A 20779-nucleotide genomic window follows, 5' to 3' on the forward strand; every position below is an offset into this window, starting at 1 on the left:
CGCAACGCAGAGATGCACAGAGAGAAGGATGAGCGAGAGAGAGATGGATGGATGAAGCGGCAATAGTAAAAAGCTGTGTGAATTGGGAGCAGCAGCAGCCTTCTCATTTTCTTCATGGACAAAGTGAACGAGTGAAGAGGAGGAGGAGTGAGAGGAGAGGAAGAGTGAGTACAGAGGAGGAGAGGCTGGAGGTATGGAGGTTAGATAAGGCCGGGTGGAGGTGGGGGATGAGCGAGGGCTTAGTGCAGGATCTGCAGCAGGAGGCGTTTGAAGTCTCCACCGCACTCGGAATCCAGAGCTTCTCTGAGGGGAACGTCGTACTTCTCCAGGTACATGTCCTTCACCGTCTCCAGGTCAATCTGCCGGTCAACAACATGAAGCCGCCGTCATGAGAGAATCTCACACCTCTGTTTGCTTTATGTTTTTTTTTTTTGAACTGGAGGTTTACATGGATCCCAAGCAAATTTCCAGATGCAAACGCCGTAAAACCCCAAAATGGTGATTAATTTACAAAAATGTATAGCAGGCGTTAATCAGGAAACATGTTTTTCCCTCAAGGTTTTCACTCGACAGCATTGTTATGATCAGTGACCTTTTGATGTGTATGGCTGTTTGCATACTTGGAAAAAAATACATAATAGAGTAATCATTACTTCATGCAGATACAAAGTACAAGTCATTTAACTGAATGACTGAGATATTAATCAGTGAATAGCAGTATAAAATATCACACACACTTGCCTCAGAGCGTCCTACGATGATGCGAATGAGTGTGTCCTCATCAGTGCCCGCTCCCTTCAAGGCGGCATTGAGTTGTCGGGCAAAATACAGCTGGGGGTTCTTAGCACACCTCACTATATGGAAGACACGCAAGCATGCACGCACACACGCACACGCACACACACACACACACACACAAAGGAAGCATGCATTATAAAATGAATTCATACACATACACACACACACACGCACACAAAGGAAGCATGCATTATAAAATGAATTCATAACTCATTTGATAACACTAAACTATCCCTTCCCAACCTACCCAGAGTGATGTAGCACTCCTTTATGGTTCCTGTGGCCTCGTTGTCAATGTCGTTGCCTCGTCCAAGATGTCTGTTCCTGAAACCTGGAGAACAATAAATGAATCCAAAAATCCATAACATCCACAGAGTTGAGAAAATAGTTCCTTCAAACAGCAAAAACGTACCATCCTCCCCCACCACAAGAACGGCAGGTATTACTAATACTAATAGTGGAAACAGTTGAAAAGTGCCACTACATACCGACTCATAGACCTTAAAGGTGGCCTGGAGCTGCAGGTAGTTCCTGTGCGTCAGGATGTAGCTGAAGGTCGACTCGTCTGTGCCAAACCTGCCTTCTCCTGCCTGGTAAGTAAGTAGGTACACACAAAAAATAAATAATGCCAATTTGTGTGTACAGTCCATCCCCTCTCCAGCCTGGTGCAACCAGTTAGCCTACATTCAGTCTCTCATCCAATTAAAATCCTCACAGCCTCTGATCTTTGGGTCACAATCAGGCTCATTTGCTGAGTGAATCAGTCAGGGATTAGACACTTCACTCTGTGTGCTATCAAACCTCATCATAGTGTGCTAAAAAAAATCCCCCGCAAGTCATGTCTGTTCTTTCTTGAGCATCATCTAACCAATAAAAGTAATTCAACTTGTATTTAGCAGACTTTTACTACTTCACTATTTCTGGACACATTGGTATCTTCACACTTTAGCTGATCAGCACTTAAGTTAAGTTAAGTTATCCTTTATTTATCCCCTTGGGGAAATTCATCCTCTGCATTTGACCCATCCTCTACTAGGAACCTTCCTAGAACTAGGAGCAGTGGGCAGCCACTGTGCAGCGCCCGGGGACCAACTCCAGTTCTTTTGCCAGTACCTTGGCCAGGGGCACTGACAGGAGTATTAACCCTTACATGCCTTTCTTTGATGGTGGGAGGAAACCGGAGCACCCGGAGAAAACCCACACGGACACGGGGAGAACATGCAAACTCCACACAGAAAGGACCTGGGACGGACCGGGGTTCGAACCCGGGATCTTCTTGCTGTGAGGCAACAGTGTTAACCACTCAGCCACCGTGCCGTCCTACTTGCATCCTAAGGCATTCTAGGAATAGGGGGCTGTGATTTAAGAGAATTAGGGCAGACTTTATCCAGGAGAGCTCACCTCAAACGGAGACGTGGGATCCGAGACCACCTCGTCGCCCTCATCCCTGCTTGCCTGGAGGAAAACAATAGTTACTGTATGTATTGTAACTCTAGTTCCATGATCACAGGCGGAGCCCTTTAGCAGAGCATCAAAATGCTTCAGCACTTATCTAAGTGCTCCAGCACACTAACTAGAATTTGCATGCACGTACTCAGCCAATCAGGATGAGCCTATTCAACCCAATGGGACTGCGCCCTATAAATAGGCGCCCATCTCACTCACTGCTACCATGGACAATATATAATAAACCGAAGCTCTTCAGCAACTTGTGGAGCTACAGGGCGAATGGGCTTAGCCTCAGCCTGTGATCATTGAACTAGAGTTACAATTTGTACTCGTTCTATTTCACACAGGCTCCACACCTTAGCAGGGCATCCAAATGGTTCAAGGGGCAGAGCCCGATGATTGTCGGTTGTGCTTTCAGCATTCCAGAAAAAAATAGATTATCTCACATCTTTCTGGTTTAAATGTCGAGGACTGCCTCTGGCTATTTGGCTTATAACTGAGTCTGTCAACAAACATCAACAAACATAATCAAACATACAAAATGCTTCAGGACAGTTTTGGGAAGGTGGTGAAAAGGTTAGTTTCGAGCCCAGTGGACATTCATTTATTTGATAGAAAAAAAACTTTGTTTTATTCTTTTAGTAAGTGCACTGCAGACAGAGTGCAGATCTACTTAAAGCAAGCAGAGACAATGCAGACAATAACATTCGTGTTAAATAAATGTTGAGCAGTTTTGTGTCTCATTTGTTATTATTAAATTGTTGTATTTTATCAGATGAAAAAGCAACAACAACAACAAATTGAATGGCGGTGAGTGAGACCACCGCCTATTTAGAGGCCGCAGTGCAATCAGGTGGAATAGGCTCATCCTGATTGGCTGAGTATGGGCATGCTAATTTCTTCAGTGGGGCACTTAGAGTGGCTGAAGCATTTGGATGCCCTGATAGGGGGCGGAGCCTGTGTGAGATAGAACAGAGGGATACAGGAGAGAGATATGGGAGGAGGTGGAACAGAGGTATAAAATTATGGATAGAGGAGGAAGTGAGGGAAGAGGGAGGGGAAGAGATTTACAGAATGGGAGAAAGGTCAAAGAGATGGATTACGAAAATAATCTCCCGCATTTAACGGGATAACGATCATCTGGTACACATTTGAAACATTTTGGGGCAATTGGAGTTGCAGGTCTTTGGGATGAGGATTGCAGTAGGATATGAGTCACAAGGGCGACACTGTTGTTTGTCTTAAACTCTAGGAGAAGGAAAGGAGAGGGGAAGTGGGCAAGAGTGGGAGTGCTGAGAGAGCCAGGAATGCCACAGAGGCCAGAGCACGACAAACAATGATGTGATGTGTGACCAGTGTCCCAGGGTGATTCACAAGTGTAGTGCGGTTAAAACACCTTTCAGAGGAAGACAAGACTTTCAACTTTACCACTTTCAAACATAGAGACTGTGGTAATGCTGTGCAAGTGTGTAACGCTCCTTTCCCTGTAACTGCTCTCCTATATGTCTGCTAGGAGTCACTTTCCTGGCTAAATAAAGCAAAAATAAAGCAGGTGTTTAACCTGCAGTAGTGAGATCAACAGGTTTCTCAGTTCTCCGCTGGTGTCATCCTCAATAAGTCTGCCTCCAGATCACTGTCATTCACTATAAGAATAAGAGGGAAGAGCTTTGGCCCTTTTAAAGTCTTACCATCTTACACAACATTTGTGCTCAAATCCTTTCAATCTATTGCTCGAAATAACTTTTGTCCTCCAGGCAAATTTGTTGCTGACAGAATTTTAAGCAGTGGCAAAGTTATATTAACAGATTTTAAATCTGTTAATATCAAGTCACAAGACAAAAGTTTTCCATTCAATGGCTTATTTAAGGTATGTCATTTTCTCATCTGCTAATATGAAATGGTGTCATTTCATTATGGCATTTATGAATGACCGACTGCCCTGTTTCTCCTGCTTACCATACATTTCCCTGGAACCATTTTTAATGACCTGCTGTAGTAATGACTGCTGATTCAACTGCTGTTTGGCAAACAGAGTGGGGCTTGTTTGTTGTTGTTGTTGTTTTACATTGGTTAACATTACATGTCTTCCAGAATTCTTGGCCTTTATTATAACTTGTTAAATTTGAAAATAAAAATTGAGTTTGCTGATGAATTCTGTCCATATTTGCAGGGATTCTGTGTGTGGCAGACCAGTGTCACGGGCTGAAAGAGCTGGCATTGAACTACCACCTCCTGAGTGATGAACTCCTGCTGGCCCTGGATGACACGCCAGTGGATGACCCATCTCTAAAGTAGCCTGGGTAAACACAGCCCCCACGTGACCTGCTCTCAGACCTCTGGTTCTCAGTCACTAGTGACTGAGAACTCTGAGAGCAGGTCACGTGGGGGCTGGGTTTACCCAGGCTATCTCTAAAGGTGCTGGTGGCCAACAACAGTGACACCCTGAAACTGTTGAAGATGAGCAGCTGCCCTCATGTCTCCCCAGCAGGTACAGTGGGCCATTTGAAGATTCACAATGAGTTTGACTCTGAAGAATAACTTAAGTTGTAAATTGACCAGCAAGGCAAACTCTATTTGGTCACGTTTTGTGTCACAACGTCTCCTGAGTCTCCACCCTAGAAATCGAGCGCGCGTATATAAAATAAAAGTGTTCAAATCATTGACTCGGAGTTTTGATACAAAATACCATTTGGGTTTGGGGATACTACTTTGATTGAGGGAAGCTATGGAGGTGGATTGATTGACTGTGTTTTGTCTTCTAATGGGTGACTGCATCACAGTCAACATTTGGTGAACAAAATGGATCCCTTGATCACATGAGTGGTTAAATCAATAGCTCGACTATTATATTTTAGCACTTCCAGATAGGCTTCAAGTCAAGTCAAGTCAAGTTTATTTGTATAGCCCTATTTCACAAGCATGTCCCAGAGGGCTTCACAGAAAATATGTCTAGCTAATTCTAGCTGACACAACAGTAGCAAATTACAGAATAATGATAACACATTGAACAATTGATAGAGAAATATAGAAAATATAGAAATATAGGAGAGAGCGGAGGAGAGAGCAGGAGAAGGGAGGAGAGCAGGGGGAATGTGAGAGAGTGATGGGGTGGGGAGGGATTGGGAAATATTGGGGAGTATAGGAGGTGGGGAAGGAGCAGGGGAAGGGGGAAAGGGGAGAGAGGAGGAGAGGGGAGGGGGAGGGAGAGCGGGGGGATGTGGGGGAGAAGAGAGCAGGGGGAGGGAGGAGGTGGGGAGAGAATGGGAGTGTGGGGGAGGAGAGAACGGAGAAGGAGAGGTGGGGAAAGGAGCAGAATGTTTGTAAGAATGAATGTAGGAAAACATCCACATATAGATGAAAAAATGAATAAACAAACTTACCTAAACCTTCACAAGCTTTGCTAATGTTCTTGATGTCGGCTGTAACATCTAAGTTGTCATATATGGGACAATGGTGGGCTAGGGAAGAAATAGTGACAGGGCATTAACATATTGAAAATGCATTAAATAACTCAAATCAAGCAAATAAATGTTTACACAATTGCTAGGAACATAATAGAAGGTAATGCCTCCTAAACTCTGATGATTGCCCATGTTTTTTTGTATGCAAAATAGTTCACCACTTTTATAGGCTTCTAATGTAAATTAATACTTTGCATCTTGTAATGTAGGATATCAAACGGATGTACATTGTAATAGGATAAAGCCTTAAAAAGTATAATTTCTGAAAATGTAATAGATTTTTGTTATATTGGTGGTTGTTTGACCTTACAGTATGATGATCAATGATTTAATTCATAGGCCTACCCTTTTATTTACCACTGCTAGACAAAACTATGCAAGGTTATGTGTTGCAAGCGAATCAAAGAAGTCAATTCTCTGACAGGAGCTGCACGGCATGCAGCCTCCCCTCCTCTCTACATCTAAAGCTGCACGGCATGCAGCCTCCCCTCCTCTCTACATCTAAAGCTGCACGGCATGCAGCCTCCCCTCCTCTCTACATCGAACACAATGCGGCCTTATTGATCAGCGACACAGAGGACACATTCCACATGGCTGCTGCTGCCTCCTCGGCCCTGACATTCCAACTCCCCTCACTGAAGACGACTGCACACTGACTAGAGGCACAGCCGTTTTCACAAAAAAACAACACAACTAAGTCTTGTTTTTGCGTGTGTTCCCAGATGAAAAATTACAATAAAATGTTTATAACATTCCTGTTTGGGCTTACAGCGTGTCGGTGGTATTCAGTCAGTGTTGACTCTAAGTGACTTATATCTTTCTTGATGATGTTTTATATTTCTCCTCTGACTCGACACTTTGAATACTACAGTCAGGAATATTACAGTTAATGTATATTCTAGTGAGTTTTCATATGGTTAATCATTCTCTTTGAATTGCTACAATTGAATTGCTAGAGAAGTCATCTTTCTTACCTGCACGTTGCCCATGATACTGCAGACTTGAATTTCCAGTGATTATGTCAAGTGAAAGTTTTGTGTCATGCTGTGCTGTTAGTGTGATGCGTGTCAAGGCATCCACTACGGCTTATTCGTTGAACCACAGAGGTTGTGCTGGGAGGGGTGAGGGGTCATCACATGCCAAAGTTAAACACAATCAAACATCACAGTTATTTTTGAACAGCTAGTGTCAAGCCGAATTTACTGTTAAAGCACACCTATGCACACGCACGTGGAAATGAAAGCAGTGCATTGGAAACACAGTAGGCTATGATAAACTGGGCTCCCCCTGTAATATAATTTCACACTGAAGAAAGCCTCATTAGGCTGAAACGTCTGTATTATACTGCTGTGCGTCATTAAATGAACTCTAAACTAGATTGTGAGTGCTGCCATTCTGTATATATGCAATTGCTGTATAGACCATTTCTTATGATAAACTGGACCAGTCAGCTGGAGGCTGATATCAAGTTCCCACTCACTGCTGTCCCTGTGAAGAGTGAATATGAGGAAGAGAAACCTCAGTCCTCACAGCTTTATCAAAGCCAAACTGAGGAGAACCGAGAGGCAGAGCATCTAGCTAGCAGCTCAACTGAAAAGATGAAAACAGAAGATGGAGAGGACTGTGGAGTATCAGAACCAGCCAGAAACTTAGATCCAGCTACGGTAGTCATTTACAACCAACTAGTGATGAAAAGACTGAAGACTCTTCTGAACCTGAGACTGAAGACCGTGATGACGAATGGGTGGAAACTAATGAACCTCAGTCAGGTTTAGACAGAAAAACAGTTCTTGGGAAGACACGGTTTAGTTGCTCAGTCTGTGGTAAAGGTTTTGGTCATAAAGGACAATTGAAGGCACACATGATAGTCCACACGAGTGAGAAACAATTTAATTGCTCAATCTGTGGTAAAGGTTTTGCTCGTAAAGGAAACTTGAAGGCACATATGATAATCCACACAGGTGAGAAACAATTTATTTGCTCAGTCTGTGATAAAGCTTTTCATGATAAAAGACACATGATAGTCCACACAGGTGAGAAACAATTTAAGTGCTCCATCTCCATCTAAAGGTTTTGGTCGTGAAGGACACTTTAAGGCACACATGATAATCTCTTTCTCCAAAGAGAGCAGTGTGCAGACTCTATTTATTTTTATTTCTTTTTATATGTTTCATTGCTTTTGTCCTGCACCTGCATTTTGAGTGGATGTGCGCGCTCTACTTTTTATATACACATGATAATCCACACAGGTGAGAGACAATTTATTTGCTCAATCTGTGGTAAATGTTTTGTTCAAAAAGGAAACTTGAAAAGACAAATGATAATCCACACAGTGAACTTCAGTCAGGTTTAGACGAATGGTTTAGACTCAGAAAAACAGTGAAGTTCTTGGGAAGACACAATTTAATTGCTCAGTCTGTGGTAAAGGTTTTGGTCGTAAAGGACGCTTGAAGATGATAATGGATGATAATCCACACAGGTAAGAAACAATTTAATTGCTCAGTCTGTGGTAATTTTTTTTGTCATAAATAACAGACACATGATAATACACACACAGTAAAGTAAACATTGAATTGCAATTTGTGGTAAAGGTTTTTGTGGTAAAAGCTTTTGTCAAAATGGAAACAATGTACTAGAAACAAGTTCAACAAAGCTCCCCCAGGCTCCAACCAGTTTTCAGAGCAGGCCCAGTGAATGGAAGTGAAAGAATATTCAATTAGTTATCAAAAGGAGATCACATAGAATAGCCTAAATGTGTGTCTCCCAGAGTCAGAAACAAATGAATGCCTTCAGGCCAGTGTTGGGGGTAACTCATTACAAAAGTAACATATTACATGTAATATTATATTACCTTTAGCAGTAACTCAGTACTTATTACCAATAGGATTTCAGTAATATTATACTAGTTACTTTGTCAAATAAGTTACAAATTTGGTTATCTTTTATTTTTATTAAAGGACATATTTAAATAGATACAATAATTTCCTAATCAAATTGTGTGTTATGCAAATAACCACTATAGATGACAATAACAAAGGAAAAGGATAACATTTAGAATTTGGGATGCCAAAAAAAAAGTAGCTCAGAGATGGAAGGCTCATACTCTGCCTTTTGAACAATTGGCATCTTCAGCTGTGGACCTGGTGGCCATGGAGATGTAGGTGGCCCATATGCATGGCGCTAAAGTAGAAAATATTGCGTTGTGGATTTATTGAAGCCATGCGCGGGGACCACGGACATCGCCATGATAGCTAGGCTGCGTTTGTCTTGTCTTTACTGTGTGGTGGAGACTGTCTGCTTGTTGATTCTGCCGGTGTTGATATGATCTGTTCAAATGGGTTCTTCTGTGATGTGGTTGATTTTTGTCTGTGGGGTCACACAACTGATGTACCAGCAGGAGCTGCTTTTTCGTCTTATGGACAGACTGGATGCTTGCTGGTGGTGTTTTATGGGACTGGCTGCTTGCGTGTAAAAAGACACACTGCTTCCACTTATATAGGGTGAGCCAGGAAGGATTTATGACATCACTGATGACAATTGCTCGAGTGACATCACTGATGACATCACAATTGCTCGAGATGATGTCATCAGTGGGACGGACAGACAAACAGACAAACAAACAGAGCCCTAGCTCAGATAGATAGATGTGCTAATTTTTTATGTATTTCCAGACATAAAGATTGTGAAGCTCATAATGCACTTCTGCTGTCAGAGAAGTGTTGATTCAATGATTCAATGCAGTATTTAAGACTGCAGTTCTGTGGTGTTTAGTAACCATCACCTCAAGCGTCCATGTATTATTCCCTGTTTGGGATATGTTGTCATGATTTTTGAGACACTTGCCCTTGACAGATTAAAATCCCCTTCCAGTTCAGGCACCCATTATTTCAACTTTCAAACAGTTAAGTTGCCTCATGTCACTTTGAAAATTCACAAAGTGGCGATTGTCAGCTGCCTGTAGTTATGATGTAGTTAGTCCACACCTTTATGCTGTAGACATGACGGTTGTCTCCATCTTCCTCCCCAGATCTACAGCCTTCACAGCAGACCTCAGAGGGGCAACTTCCCTCCAGTGGAAACCCAGAGGACTAGTCCTACATAAACAGTGTTCATTCATGCTATTGTATGAATGTAATAAACATTTTATATTCATATGTATCTTATATATGTCAATGATTCATGTATCTTTTTTTTCTGTCCCGGATGCAAAGTGAGGTTGTGTGAGGCCTGCAACATCCCATGGGAGCCAGTGCCTCAGCCTTTCAAAGTCGTCATTGTATACATACATACATATATATATATATTTCATGGCTCTATCTCAGCATACATGGAATATTCAAATAAGCATTAAGACGGAGTACACTAAGCACAGATGAACAACTGTGTTATTTTAATTAAACATATTCAGAAATACATAACTGTGTCCATGAAAGGGAGCTCAGCTACAGTGTACCACACACCTTGAGCCTGTCGTGTCTACGCAACACCATGTTACATCAAGACAACTTGCTTTATAAACCTGGTTAGGCAATATGTATGCCTATGTATACATTTATGAACTGTTTTTTTGGTAGGATTTGACAATTATCGAACAAGGTATACAACATGTGGAGAGGAGCGTTAAATCCTGTAGCCAAAGCTGCTGTGTGAGAGTCCATGGCCGTCTCACACAGTGGTATTACATTATGGTTCAACAAAGTGCACTCAGAATACACTCCCACTGATCAAAGTATAGGCTACATCCGAATGTCCAAATGAAATTGCATACACTGCTTCTTTACTCCAAAGACTTCACAGACATGTTCATTTTTCAGCACACTCTTGGCTGCATACGTCCATTCATTATGATGTTCAGCAAGTCATCAGTTCATTAACCCTGAATAGCACTAGCAGGCTACTAGATGCCAGTGGGAGCCAGATGAGTTTTGTAGAAGGTTCGGATTGACCGATCGTTGCCCTTAATGCTTCAGTGCAGTAATCAAATGCACTAGCCTAACCATCACACTTCCTTCACCACATTCACTGGTTTAGGCTCTCTGTGATCATGAAGTGCTGCATCTCATCAAAATTGAACCTCAACAGGAATGTTTTTTTGTTTTGTTTTTTTGCACTTCTTAGAAGTGACAGACATTCAGCCACACATTTCTTTGACCTAATGTTTTAAATATGCACACATGTACACGTTTTCTATCCATGTAACCATGTTGGAGTAACAGTGAATCTGTTTGGCATAGGTCCGATAGTCCTGAAGTCAAATCAGCATTTGGTTTCAAGAAGATAGATCATTCACACATCCTAAAGACGTCCATAATTCAATATATGATGAAAATTTCAAGTGTTCGTCAGAATATTAAGCCCAATGTCTTTGAATGTCAATAATAAAAATCATATATATATAAATATATAATGCACTTGAGGAAGGCATTGTGTAATTTTTCACCGCACAATCCTGACGGCACAGCCTGGGTGAATAATGTAGCTGAACATAAGTCAAACTAGAGACCCTGATTCAAAAGATATAATGTAGCTGAACAGAAGTCAAACTGGAGACCCTGATTCAAAAGATATAATGTAGCTGAACAGAAGTCAAACTGGAGACCCTGACTCAAAAGATTGTGCGTGACAATGACACACAAGGGAATTGGATCACACACCTTAACGGCTGTGTTTTGAATAAAATGTGGGTTTGGGAGACGGCAACAATGACAAAAGACACATGATTACTGCTCAGTAGTGCCACCTACGGCCATAATATGATGCGTGGTTGGCAACCAACAACTGAGTGAACGCAGGAATACTTAAAATGTCAATGACTTGGTATTAGTAGTCTATTACTCTAGGAAGCCTATTTGGCATTTGACTACAAGCCCTGATGCTAAAACTGAGGTTATCTGAGGATTTTCTTTTCAGTCTGTCATTGTGAATAAAGGTTGATAGTATTTGATAATAGCCATCACAGGTTGATAAGTTTGCATAGACCCTTAAAACCCCAACCATCACCATCCCAACAATGTAATATTGATTAAAACTACCACTTGCTACAGCATACCCCAACTTCACCCTTTGTACTCATACGTTTTGCTGGTCACTCACCACAGAGCACAATAAATGCTATGAATAGCTTGGATGATATCGTTACATTTCAATTATAGTATTCCTATTCTTCAAAACAAGTAACTTTCTGGCACATAAGAATGGTTCTTATCTGGTTTTGGCTCTTGTGATTAACTTAATATTCAACAGAAATATTAAAATCTCTGAGGACAGTAACAGCTTGTATCATTGTCACCATTTGAGCAAGCGCCAAAAAGTGTTTATATATCTATGTGTGTGTACATAGCCGATTATGCCTGCTTTGACAGCATCACGATACACAGCGATAAACGTATAGACTTTTATTTAGAGAAGTAAAAAGAGTGAAACGGGGTATGTTCCAGAGACTTAAAAACAACCGGCCAAGAAAAGGCATGTCCACATGTAAACATATGCATTGTTTGTGGCATTGCTTTTTTCTCTGACCACTAAAAAAACCACTGTAGGAGTGTACAGTCCTTGTAGAGGGTGGAGGGAAGGGGGAGTTGGGTCGGCGTCCTTGTTCTCTTTAGCTGGAGATTTTCTCAATTTCATCCAGATCATCTGTATCTAGTTTTTCAATTTTCTTATCTGTAGAGAGGGAGAGGCCACAATTAATTATGGTTCAATTAGATGGCTGACTAGTCACACAAGTTACTAGTCACTTTGAGAGACATCTCCACAAAATGAGCAAATGTTTTTGAAACAATGAAGAAAGAATAAGACATACAATGTCAACATAGTTGTAGAAGCTCTTGGGCTTATCGACACGCTACCGAAAGTAGCATGCCTTATAAATCTGAACCTGTATGCGCAAGTAAGAAACATGTATTGTATTGAATGCGTGCGTGTCTGCTGTTGGGCTTACTGAAATGCTCCTGGATCCTGTTGAGGATGTTCATGCTGAACTTGCTGTCCACCATGTTGATGGCCAGCCCCCTTTTACCAAATCGTCCTGTTCGGCCGATCCTGTGCAGATACGTCTCGTTGTCTGGGTTTCCATCCTTGTCTACTGGCAGGTCAAAGTTGATCACCACGGAAACCTGCTCAACATCAATACCTGAATGCAAGACAAGGATTAGTTATTGTACTAGGCACACACATCTATCCAATTTGGCAATGTGATAGTGTTTCAATATTCAATTCCCTTCCAGTCTCAAATGCATTCAATTAAATAAACAAAGCTTCCTTGTAATGTGCAATACGATAATTTATATCATATTCAGGACCATTCTTTCCTTTTTGTACAGTGAATGTCAGATCCCTTGAAGATGTATGGCATTATTATTATCATTTTTAGTTTTTACAAAATGTAGTGCTGCAAAATAGTGTTGCCAAAAAAGAAAAAAGTTTAATTCATGTTCTGTTCTGTTCCTTGAGCCTCCCATGTGCCCAACAGGCTGTTACACATTAGGGTGAGTCTTACCTCTTTTGTTTGACAGAAAATCTTACATAATATGGCATGTTTTACATAACCTGAAGGAGTTTTCATATTTTGCCCAGTGAATGTGTAGTGTGCATTTTGAAAAGCAATATAAATGTCTGTATCTGCCAGTGGGCCATCACAATAAGAGTAGGCTGTCTTAATTCCACTACACTGTACACTAGGGATGTCACAATACTAGAATTTCTACTTCGATACGATACCCAGGAAAATATCGATACTCGATACCATTTTCGATACCACGCGGCGGGACAACAACTCATCAAGAGACATAAAAAAATAAACAAAGAGAGATGGACGGACAGATAGATGGATGCTTCTCCATAATCTAGGCCTGATAAAACTCATTAAAAACTCTGACCTGACACAGCAGATTACACCTGATCTAGCCATCAGCCTACCATAACACAGCAAATTACACCTGCTCTAATCAGCCTATCAGAATATTTTGAACTTGTTGAAGCAAAAGATACCCACCAATGACAGGGAGGGACAAATAAGTGGTATGTTTGATTTTTTATTAAGAGAAAGCACTGTTGATATTGATACAGTTGCAAATGAGTATTGTATCCGTTTCAAATTTTTAGTATTGATACTTATCGATACCTGTTGCAAATTAGTATTGTATCCGTTTCAAATGTTTAGTATTGACTTCGATCGATACTATCGATACTTTTGACAACCCTACTGTACACAGCCTACTCTTATAGTGATGGGCCTGTAGTGACTACAGGAACGACTTGATGGTCTCTGAAATTAGGTGGAAAAATGCGTGCACGGTATATTGGCAATCAACCAAAAGAGTTAGAGAATATCGGCATATCGGGAGAAAAAAATGCAATGTCGTGCATCCCTACTTGTTCCAATTCTAAATCCATGCAAAATGTTGTGCCACACTAATCCTGCCCTACAATTGCAACTGTCTTGCACATGAAGAAGTTCGTGAGCTTTTTTTAGAAAGGCATTTGTTAATAAATGTAACAGTCATATGATGGTATGATGTTGACTCGGCCCTCCTGCCTGCACACAGTACGTACCTCGTGCACAAACATTTGTGGTGACCAGGACCTTCTCTTTGCCCTCCCTGAAGCGATCGATGACAGCGGCCCTTTGCTCCACCTGCATCTCTCCACTGAGCAGCGCCACCTGGTGGCCCTCTCTGGACAGCTCCCCTGCCAGCCAGCCTGCCGTCTTCCTTGTCTGGAGCACAGAAATCAAAGGCTCAACAACAAAACTTCACTCATGAGTCCAGCGTTTCACCACCAAGTGCCAAGTCATTTGATTTGACTTGAACAGAACAAAAAGCACAGAGGAAACACTCGAAATCTGACTTGAGTTGATGGACAACCATTTTGGTCAAAAGAGCAGCCTGGGCCATCTATGTGGACTCACATGGCAGAAGATCATGGCCTGAGCGATGGTGATAGCTCCGTAGATGTTGCAGAGGGCGTGGAACTTTTCCTCCTTGCAGTTGCACAACACATAGTACTGTTTGATAGTATCCAACGTCTCCTCCTCTCGCTTCAACTTGATGATGTTGGGCTCAGGCACGATGCGCTGGGCAAAGCTCCACACAGACTCTTCAAAGGTGGCTGAGAACAGCAGCATCTGGCAGGCTTTAGGCAGCATCCTGGGTGGCAGAGGGGGGAGGGGAAGTTTTAACACATGCACTTTAGTAAGTAGCGGGAACTCACCTCAAAGTCTGTGAGTGGACATTGAGATAAATTAATAAAAACGGATGATTTGTCAAAAAGCTAGGTGTGTTTATCGGATTTCTCATAATCAGATAACGGCCTTTATCCAATAAAGCATATCGGAACTATGTTGTTTACATGACCACTTGAATAATCAGGTAACTCCAGAAATCAGATAATGATCCGTTTATTAGTGTGCATGTAAACACACTGAATGTAGGTGTGTATTCTGACCTCTGGATGCGGATACTCTGGTCCTGGTGGCCCTGTGTGGCGATCATGACGTCAGCCTCGTCCAGCACAAACACATTGATCTTCTTGGGGTCTATGAACTTGAACTTAGAGCACCAGTCCAGCATGGTGCCAGGTGTGCCGATGACTATCTGCTCCTGCAGCTGTATGCCCCGCGGCACTGGAGCAGGCACAAGAGACAAACACACTAAATCATCTCTCAGCTGCACACGTGTTTCCGTCATTGTGGGCTGGGCAATACGGACAAAACTATCACATGATAACATTTTCAGAGATTCTGACAATTGCTACGGCTATTTTTACATCAGATTTTCAGAGGCTAAGTTGCAATTTAACTGAAAAGTACAACGAAAATGGCAACAGTACAATGATTAACGGTCCGCATCAACAGGGCTGAATCATTGACGGTGGTGGTGTAGTTAGGGATTGTTTGTTGGTCATGATTAACGGTCCGCATCAACAGGGCTGAATCATTGACAGTGGTGGTGTAGTTAGGGATTGTTTGTTGGTGGTCATGATTAACGGTCCGCATCAACAGGGCTGAATCATTGACAGTGGTGGTGTAGTCAGGAATGTCATACCGAATCGACCTGGATAGCTAGGCTTAGATAGTGAGGTAATATGCAGTTGTGCGGTGGTAGCATGGAGGGGGGTGTTTCCAGGACGCTGGATTACACCGTTAAGCCTTCTTGAGGTGTCGTGGGCCTAACTTAACCAAACGTCGGTGAAGGAAGGTGCCCACTTGAAAACCCCAATGACATGCTTCATACTGCTGTTGGCTAGGGTAGGTAACTGGTGATTTGTGTCTTGTTTATTAGTTTGTTAGCCTGTTAGCTTGTTTTATTCTGGATTGGGCTTCTAAATGTGTTTTTCCTCGGATTTTGGCACAAGGGATAGTAACATCTTGTCCTGTGTATTAATTAATACTCCATTTGCAAAGTATCAGATCAAGATCACAAAAATTTGATATTTAGGCCAATTTTAAAGAATTCTGGAAGGAATAGACTCAAATGAGGCTCTGAGGTCTAACTCCATAAAGCACTTTGTCAAAAAATAGTTACTTCCTATAGCTGCCAGAATGTGCTTTTCATTTCATAGGGAGTGCTTCTCTCAAATAATTAGCAGTGTCCGATGCTGCCTCCAAGTCCTCCTCACAACAAGCTTCTACTTCTGAGATTAGAAGTCACAAATATGACTGTTGTGTATTCCAAGTCTTTTTGGTCAGAAATACAAACCCTATTTTTTGAGTGCCAAACAATTACATTGTGATTGTGATTATGATCACAAATCAATCTAAAATGTGGCTTTGCTGGGCATGAGCGGATAAGCAATGTGTGTAGTCATATAAAGCCCAACTTCACCCTCTCCTACGCTGCAGTAGAGGTAGGAATGCAGAAAGCAGAGGAGCCTTACGCTTGTTTCCTCTGATGGCGTAGACCAGTTTGACCTCTGGGTAGTGTTTGCCCATCTGCTCGATCACCTTGCCAGTCTGAAGTGCCAGCTCATAGGTGGGTGACACACACAGGCACTGATGGAAAGAGAGGAAGAGGTTCAAATGCATTTAGGCCTAAGCATATTGCCTGGCTATTTACTTTCCCTGGTTATTATCACTGCAAATAAGAATTTCTTCTTCCTTGAATTGTAGTTGGTTTTCCTTCACCAGGTGAAAGACAATGTAGAAAACCGTTTGTGTGACAAATGCTTGGAAAAGGGAAATTGTCTTACAAGTTCCAATATTATTGACTTTTCATGAATTTGTTTTCAAATGTCATGTGGCTGTGTGCCAAAATAAGAATGGTTTTCCATAAACTCAATGGTAAACATCAGATATACAGTACCGTATATAGTTTCAGTAATAGGGAATACTTTTCAAGACTACGTTCACATAATGATGATGATGAACAGTGGTCCCTGATTGGCAGATAGTACCACCTTCCCTGATTCAAATGATGGAAACTTGTGGCCTCCCAAAATGTTTACAAAGTGCATCCAGTCCAAGATCTGGGCTCAAAGATTCCATCATGAAAAAAAAACTTCCGTGCCTTTCAAATTCTTGTCTAGCGAGTAGGAGCAGTGATGGAGGTGGAAACCAACCTGGGGATATTTGTGGTTGGGGTCTACATGGCTGAGCATGGCCAGGACAAAGGCAGCCGTTTTCCCTGTTCCTGATTGCGACTGGGCAATCAGATTCTGTGGACTAGAGGGAACAAGGCATTAGAAAGACAGAACAAGAGGTAAAAGGGTTGCTGATTAATGCCTACCCAACGCAGGTACAATTTTAACCCACCAAACTGGCCGGTAAAGACTTGGTTATATTGTGTTCTGTGGCATTACAAAATAAACACTCAGTACCTGATTCTGTAAATGAAATTGCACTGAAAACAGGTAGGGTGACACATTTCAGTGACAATGTATCAGCTATTTTGACAGGTAAAATCATTCTTAGCAGCTATTTTCTTTTTGCCAGCCCTTTGCAGGTGAGCCAAAAAAAAGGACACTGGTTGGTGACCATTTTGATAATACTGAGCAATGATTTCACTTGAAAAGTGAATGAAGACAAGAAAATAAACATTAAGGACTTTTTTAGAAATAATACATTTATGGCGTGTGTCCACATTGTTTTTCTGCATTGTTTTTTGTATGTGGAAAAAGCGCCTGGAGCACTTTTTGTGAGGATAAATAAAACGTGGATGACACAAACGTCTGAGCAGCTGCTAGCTCAGTAACCAGCTGGTTAGCACTTCTGCCAGACAGACAGGGACAGAACCTAGCAGCACAACCTAGTAGCTCCTGTAAATTCCAGAATGCAATTGTATGTGCCTCGAAGACATCAGCTTATTTGGGTCAAAGTTCAACATAGCTGAACATTCGCCACAGAGCCTGGCAAAAAAAATCAAGCTGGTGTGCACCGCTTTCGGCTGCACAGCGGTTTAGGAGAGCGCTGCCGCACCCCTCATTGAAAACAACGGTCTTGCTTTGCGCAATTCCGTGCTTGTGCTATCTATGTCAAAGCCAAGTTATACAGCATCTACTCAGGAACAGTGATTTCAATGAGTGAAGAGAGTGTATGAGTGTATTACTTACGGTTCTGCCAGCATCATAGGTAAGGCAGTCTCTTGGATTTTGGAGGGTCGGTTGAAACCCATGCCGTAAACACCCTGAAGCAGCTGAGGTTTGCTGCACAGAAGACAAAATGGTCAGATGTCACAAATAAACATTCTGACAAATAATGTAGTATCAATAATGGAGCAGGTAGGGTTCAGTGACTTTGACAGGGATGGGAACTGTATGTGATACTAAAATTCACTCTAATAACATGTAAATGTCATTAATGCTAAGCAAAATAGAGCTCAACAGTCAAGTGGCAGTTCCGTGACATAGCAGTTCCGGAAGAGTACTTAACCGTTCATATTCTCAATCACATTTCCAAAAACCCTTGTCTAAAGAGTTTTAAGCCAGGAACCACTGGAAGATTTGTGTTACGTCTACACTGGGTGTTTACAATACTAGGCATCGATTCCTCGCCTGTCCTGCAGCTCGCATACGCAGCTCAGCCGCTGTGCATAGGTGAGATGCCTAGTGTTGTAAAAACCCAATGTAGACTTACCACAAACCTTCCAGTGGTGAAACTATGGACATCATCACTGATGACATCATCAATGACATCATCAGTGATGTCATCAGTGACATCATCACTGAACTATAGCCTCAGCCTTATGGCAATCAGCGTTAGGGCAATTAAGGCAATTAATCAGCCCTAATTAAAAAATCTGTCAGGACACCCTGACAGACGGGTGTTGTTAACAACCCCTGAAAGTTTCAGCCCGATCGCACATAAAACGGCATAGCTGTGGACGGACAAAATCCTTGAAACTGAACAGACAGAGTCCACATTGCCAAATGTATAGATATGATAGATAGATAGATAGATAGATAGATAGATAGATAGATAGATAGATAGATAGATAGATAATGGCTAATAATCAAAATCTCATTGCAGAATATGAATGGAAGTATTCTTCTGGAATCATGATGTCACAGAACCATCACGTGATTAAAGATACCAGTTAATACCAGGCATCAAAAGGGGGGTGGATAGATGGACAGTAGAGTTACTCACAGTCGCAATTCCTCAAAGGACTTGACAGAGTAGAGTGGAGAGTTTGGATCCTTCTGAAGAACTTCTACTTGATTGGTCATATTTACAAGATTACTGCGGATCAACTTGTTTAACAGTGACTGGGCCGCTTTGTCATCTGGGAAAACAAGTCATTTTGTAGTCAACAAGACTGAGAACAACTCAAAGAAACAAATAATACAGCCAAGTTTGCCACCAGGGGATGGAAATGTGGGCTAAGCATTCATGTAACATTAGATAAGAAACTGAAACTGTAAACAGTCACAAACACACTGCCCACCTTTGTCATCCTCTTCTGAAGTCTTGTTGTCTCCTCCTCCTCCTTCCGTCTTTGCAGGTGCAGGTGTAGGTGCACTGGTTGCATCTGTTGAGTTTGTGGTGGTGCCTGCAATATGAATAGTAACATATAAACTATGATCCTTATTTTGATTACAGGTTTTCTGACCATTACATTTTATAATTAATCTGGCCTTGCGCACTTACCATTTTCTTCTGGTTTGTCTTTGATTTGCAGGCTACCAATCTGTAAAGAGCGAGATACGAAAGGTTAACATTACAGAGACATGTCCGAGTGCCCAGATGAGGCTCTGTATCGTCCTTCTCAGAGGAAGGCAGGGAGCTATTTTGGAGGCTCTTGCATCATTAGCTAGCTGACAGCTAAGCTCATGTGAGTGTATGAGCACGCAGCATCTCTATTCAAAGCCAGCTAACGTTAGCTAACGGTCGTCTCCACGCATAACGTTAGAGAAAGACAGAAAGACTGTCAAAACGGCTACCTGGCCGTATCCATCGTGAACACCAGGTCGGTGGTATCTGAACAGGGCGAGTCGCCGGTGCGATTGGCACTCGATCGTCTTTTTAAATAAATTGTTCAATTTAAAGAAATATAAAAAACGCGTTTCAGCCAAAACACATTTTGGTAAGATTCAGAATTTCAAGAAGCACTGCTCTGCTCAGCCTGTAGGTGGCGCCAAAGCGTCCTAAATTTCAGAGCTTATACAGCCGCAGAGCAGGCAGTGATGTACTTTATGCAGTGTTGTTGTGACTAGACTCATACACAGTGTTGCCAGGTGGGAAATGTTGAATTATCGTACCCGAGCAGCGGCTTCTTCTTCCATGGCTTTCCGGCAGACTGGATGCCTTATAGTCTAGGGAATCTGTGAGAAAAAATGACCCAACCTTAAACAAATTGCAACAGAAATTATTTGTGTTGTATTCAGCTCTTGAAACCTTCCAATTTAACATACTGAAAATCCCAGAAAATCCCAGTAGTGGAACATTCTCAAATTTGGCATTGTCTCCACAAAGGAGGTGATGTTTTCGGTGCTGTTTGTCTGACCGTTTGTCTGTTAGCAGGAGGATTACGGCAAAACTACTGGGCCGATTTTCATGAAACTTGCTGGAAGGGTGTAGCATGGGCCAAGGAAGAACCCATTACATTTTGGAGCGGATCTGATCCGGGTCGGCTCAA

General features: G+C 42.0%; 1 protein-coding gene and 1 pseudogene across 2 annotated transcripts; both read right to left on the reverse strand.

Annotated features, from left to right (window-relative positions):
• Positions 1-239: 239 nt before the first annotated feature.
• On the reverse strand, positions 240-10198 carry LOC310796788 (annexin A13-like; annotated as a pseudogene). The gene is made up of 7 exons: positions 10162-10198; positions 3809-3890; positions 2200-2253; positions 1287-1388; positions 1046-1129; positions 742-854; positions 240-359 (listed from the first exon to the last, which is right to left on the reverse strand). The product of its transcript is annotated as an annexin A13-like (transcript).
• Positions 10076-19688, reverse strand: LOC310797007 (ATP-dependent RNA helicase DDX19A). The gene is made up of 10 exons (XM_083659280.1): positions 19589-19688; positions 19291-19426; positions 18255-18347; positions 17265-17367; positions 16584-16698; positions 15153-15330; positions 14617-14854; positions 14262-14424; positions 12649-12840; positions 10076-12371 (listed from the first exon to the last, which is right to left on the reverse strand). Exons 2-10 carry the CDS (start codon positions 19368-19370, stop codon positions 12310-12312), a joined length of 1224 nt encoding a protein of 407 aa, XP_083515406.1. The 5' UTR covers positions 19371-19426; positions 19589-19688; the 3' UTR covers positions 10076-12309.
• Positions 19689-20779: the final 1091 nt, after the last annotated feature.

This window comes from Poromitra crassiceps (genome assembly GCF_964638095.1).
Source record: "Poromitra crassiceps genome assembly, chromosome: 23".
Lineage (NCBI taxonomy): Eukaryota > Metazoa > Chordata > Actinopteri > Beryciformes > Melamphaidae > Poromitra > Poromitra crassiceps.